General features: G+C 42.6%; 1 protein-coding gene across 1 annotated transcript; it reads right to left on the minus strand.

Annotated features, from left to right (window-relative positions):
* Positions 1-1,204: 1,204 nt before the first annotated feature.
* LOC138635946 (cytochrome b-like) lies at positions 1,205-2,287 on the minus strand. The gene has a single exon (XM_069723686.1). The coding sequence runs from the start codon at positions 2,285-2,287 to the stop codon at positions 1,205-1,207; it is 1,083 nt and encodes a 360-aa protein (XP_069579787.1).
* Positions 2,288-3,337: the final 1,050 nt, after the last annotated feature.

Genomic DNA, 3,337 nt, shown 5'->3' on the forward strand with positions numbered 1-3,337 from the left:
ATCTCCAGATTACTGGCAGCCAAATGCACCAAATCCAAACTACGCAGCGTTCGCTCTGTTGAGACCAGAGGACTGAATGACGGACGGCTGCCTGAAGGCCTCTCGGCTGGATTTATGGCTTTTATCGGGACCTCTCATCTTTCTTTACAGGCCACACTTAAGAGTTCACATTTAGAAACCTATTCAGGAGCCCGTGTGACCTCCAGGACTTTGAAATATCCTTTAATCCTAATTCGTATTTATTTAACAGGAAGAAATAAATGCTTAAACTTATTATTGAAGCAGTTAAATTGATGCATTTTTAAGAAACAAGGCACAGGATGAGATTACTTCACTAATATTACATCCCCAAGAAAAATCCATTTTTCTCATTTTAAATTAAATTATAGATTAATTACTGATTTAACTCTTACATAATACTTTAATTCAAACAATGTTTGATTTCAATTTATAGATTATTTTGTTCTAATAAACCAGTGAAACCAAAAGTCACTTCCAAATAACTAATAATCGAATAGATAAACAACTAAGTAGATGAAATATAATAAAAGGGCGATGGACTGACAATAGGTTAGAGTAGCATGAAGTAAGAAGTCATTTTCTTTCTAATAGTGTTTGCCAATAATGAAAAACGTGTGCAGTAGTTGTTGAAGCAAAACAAAAATTCGGCCTTCCTTGCATTTATTCTGGAGTCACGGGAATCTGACGAAGACGTTCCACCAACACAAAAACCCAAAGGCAGCAAAGCGGTGGCTGACGTGGACGTGTTGTCTCACCTGCAGGTTTCCCTCCAGCCGGCTGCTCCGAGCAGTGACTCACCGGTTCATCTCAAGGTTTCCCAGCATTCCCGGCATTCCTCAGTGTGTGTTTGTGTGTTGGGTGGGGTGAAGGACCTCTCCTCCTCTTCCTCCTCCTCCTCCTCCTCCTCCTCTGCCACGTTGCTCAATCAGACTCAGTTGAGTTTATTACAAAACCACAAACTGAACTGTTCTCATGAGTCCAACCTGAAAACAATCAACAATCTTCTTCTCTCCTAATTTTGTTGTATTAATGTTCTCAGATTTTCTCACTCACAATCACTTCTGACCTTTGACCTCTGCACGACGGTAATACATCGTTTAGGATTCAGATCCGTTATCACCACCATTTATTGTGTATAAATAATAATTACGACTTAATCTGCTGCCATGAACAGTCTCAACGGTCACAAATGACACAACATCGTTAATACTTTCAATGTCACATAGATCAGGTAGGTCAGGTAGATCAGGTAGGTCACGTAGATCAGGTAGATCACAGAGATCAGGTAGATTACGTAGATCAGGTAGATCAGGTAGGTCATGTAGATCACGTAGGTCAGGTAGATCAGGTAGATCAGGTAGGTCACGTAGATCAGGTAGATTACGTAGATCAGGTAGGTCACGTAGATCAGGTAGATCATGTAGGTCACGTAGATCACGTAGGTCAGGTAGATCAGGTAGATCAGGTAGGTCATGTAGGTCATGTAGATCAGGTAGGTCATGTAGGTCATGTAGATCAGGTAGGTCACGTAGATCAGGTAGGTCACGTAGATCAGGTAGATCATGTAGGTCACGTAGATCACGTAGGTCAGGTAGATCAGGTAGGTCAGGTAGGTCAGGTAGATCAGGTAGATCACGTAGGTCAGGTAGATTACGTAGATCAGGTAGGTCACGTAGATCAGGTAGGTCACGTAGATCAGGTAGATCATGTAGGTCACGTAGATCATGTAGATCACGTAGGTCAGGTAGATCACGTAGATCAGGTAGGTCACGTAGATCATGTAGATCACGTAGGTCAGGTAGATCACGTAGATCAGGTAGGTCACGTAGATCAGGTAGGTCACATAGATCGGGTAGATCGGGTAGATCACGTAGATCATGTAGGTCAGGTAGGTCACGTAGATCATGTAGATCACGTAGGTCAGGTAGATCACGTAGATCACGTAGGTCAGGTAGATCAGGTAGGTCAGGTAGATCAGGTAGGTCACGTAGATCAGGTAGATCATGTAGGTCACGTAGATCATGTAGATCACGTAGGTCAGGTAGATCACGTGGATCATGTAGATCACGTAGATCAGGTAGGTCACGTAGATCAGGTAGGTCACGTAGATCAGGTAGATCATGTAGGTCACGTAGATCATGTAGATCACGTAGGTCAGGTAGATCACGTAGATCAGGTAGGTCACGTAGATCGGGTAGATCGGGTAGGTCACGTAGATCAGGTAGGTCACGTAGATCAGGTAGATCATGTAGGTCACGTAGATCATGTAGATCACGTAGATCACGTAGATCAGGTTACTTTACCGACCTTTGACCTGACAGTGAATTTATTACACCGCATGTCTCGGCAGTGTTCTCGATGGGAGATTTTATCAAAGTTAAGAGATAAGACATCAAACATCACCTGCTTGTGTTACATCTCAATCTTTGATCAAATCCTTCAGCTGTCAAAAGGTTAAAGCTCTCGGGAAGTTTTCAGGAAAATACTGTTTGTATCCTGGCGAAGTGACAGCTGCATTTTATAATGTTGGTGTTCGAATGAACGTCAAGGCCCTCGAGTCATGAATCCATAAATCAGCCACAACATGACAAGTATGCTTAAGCAACAATATTTTAGTCTTCCCTGACATTTGCTGCTTGTCTGAACTGTCCCACAATCCGGCTGAAGCTCGACACAAATCACATTAAGTAAATCTTGAGACAGAAATCAAGACAATTTTTAAATCCAATCCCAAAACAATATTAAATACTGCGACACATACGTGTGTAGGATGTGAAGACGCAGCCTGATTGTGTGTTTGCTGGTCGTCTGGACTCGCTGGAGATCCGCAGCTACGAACAAATCCACGCCAGATTTCTGGGGAAATTTTAAAAATGTGTCAGTGACAGAAATTTACGAGCTTTTTTTTCTAAAGGGGAAATCTGAGTCTGGAAATTAAAAAAACAGCCTCCAAGCTTCCAGACCACCTGCTGGTTCAGACATTCCTTTAACGCAGCCGTCCACAGTTTTACATATCATGACTGCAGCCTGTAGCCGGACGGTGAGCTGCTCGGATTAATCGGTGTTTCAGACTCTGACGGTGACGTCAGAGTCCGAAGAGCCGAGAAGGCAGATTTCAGCTCGTCCTTGAAGCTCCTGGATATCGGGACAATTTTAAATTCCACTCCCAACATTTTATTTAGTCCAGACATCTCAGTTACACAGCTTTTGAAATGTTGCTACACTTGCTTCGGTTACATGTTCGTGTCTGTAAGATCGCCGCATATCTTCCTTTAAAGTGTTCAACATGGAAGACAATTTGTGAATTAAAGTTAGC

This window comes from Brachyistius frenatus, unplaced genomic scaffold (assembly GCF_029030835.1).
Source record: "Brachyistius frenatus isolate BFR_SWC_R1_liver_20210118 unplaced genomic scaffold, ASM2903083v1 Contig_341, whole genome shotgun sequence".
Taxonomy (NCBI): domain Eukaryota; kingdom Metazoa; phylum Chordata; class Actinopteri; family Embiotocidae; genus Brachyistius; species Brachyistius frenatus.

Excerpts from the sequence above, each read along its gene's own strand:
- LOC138635946 (XM_069723686.1), bottom strand. The coding sequence starts at position 2,287 with ATGATCTACGTGACCTACATGATCTACCTGATCTACGTGACCTACCTG.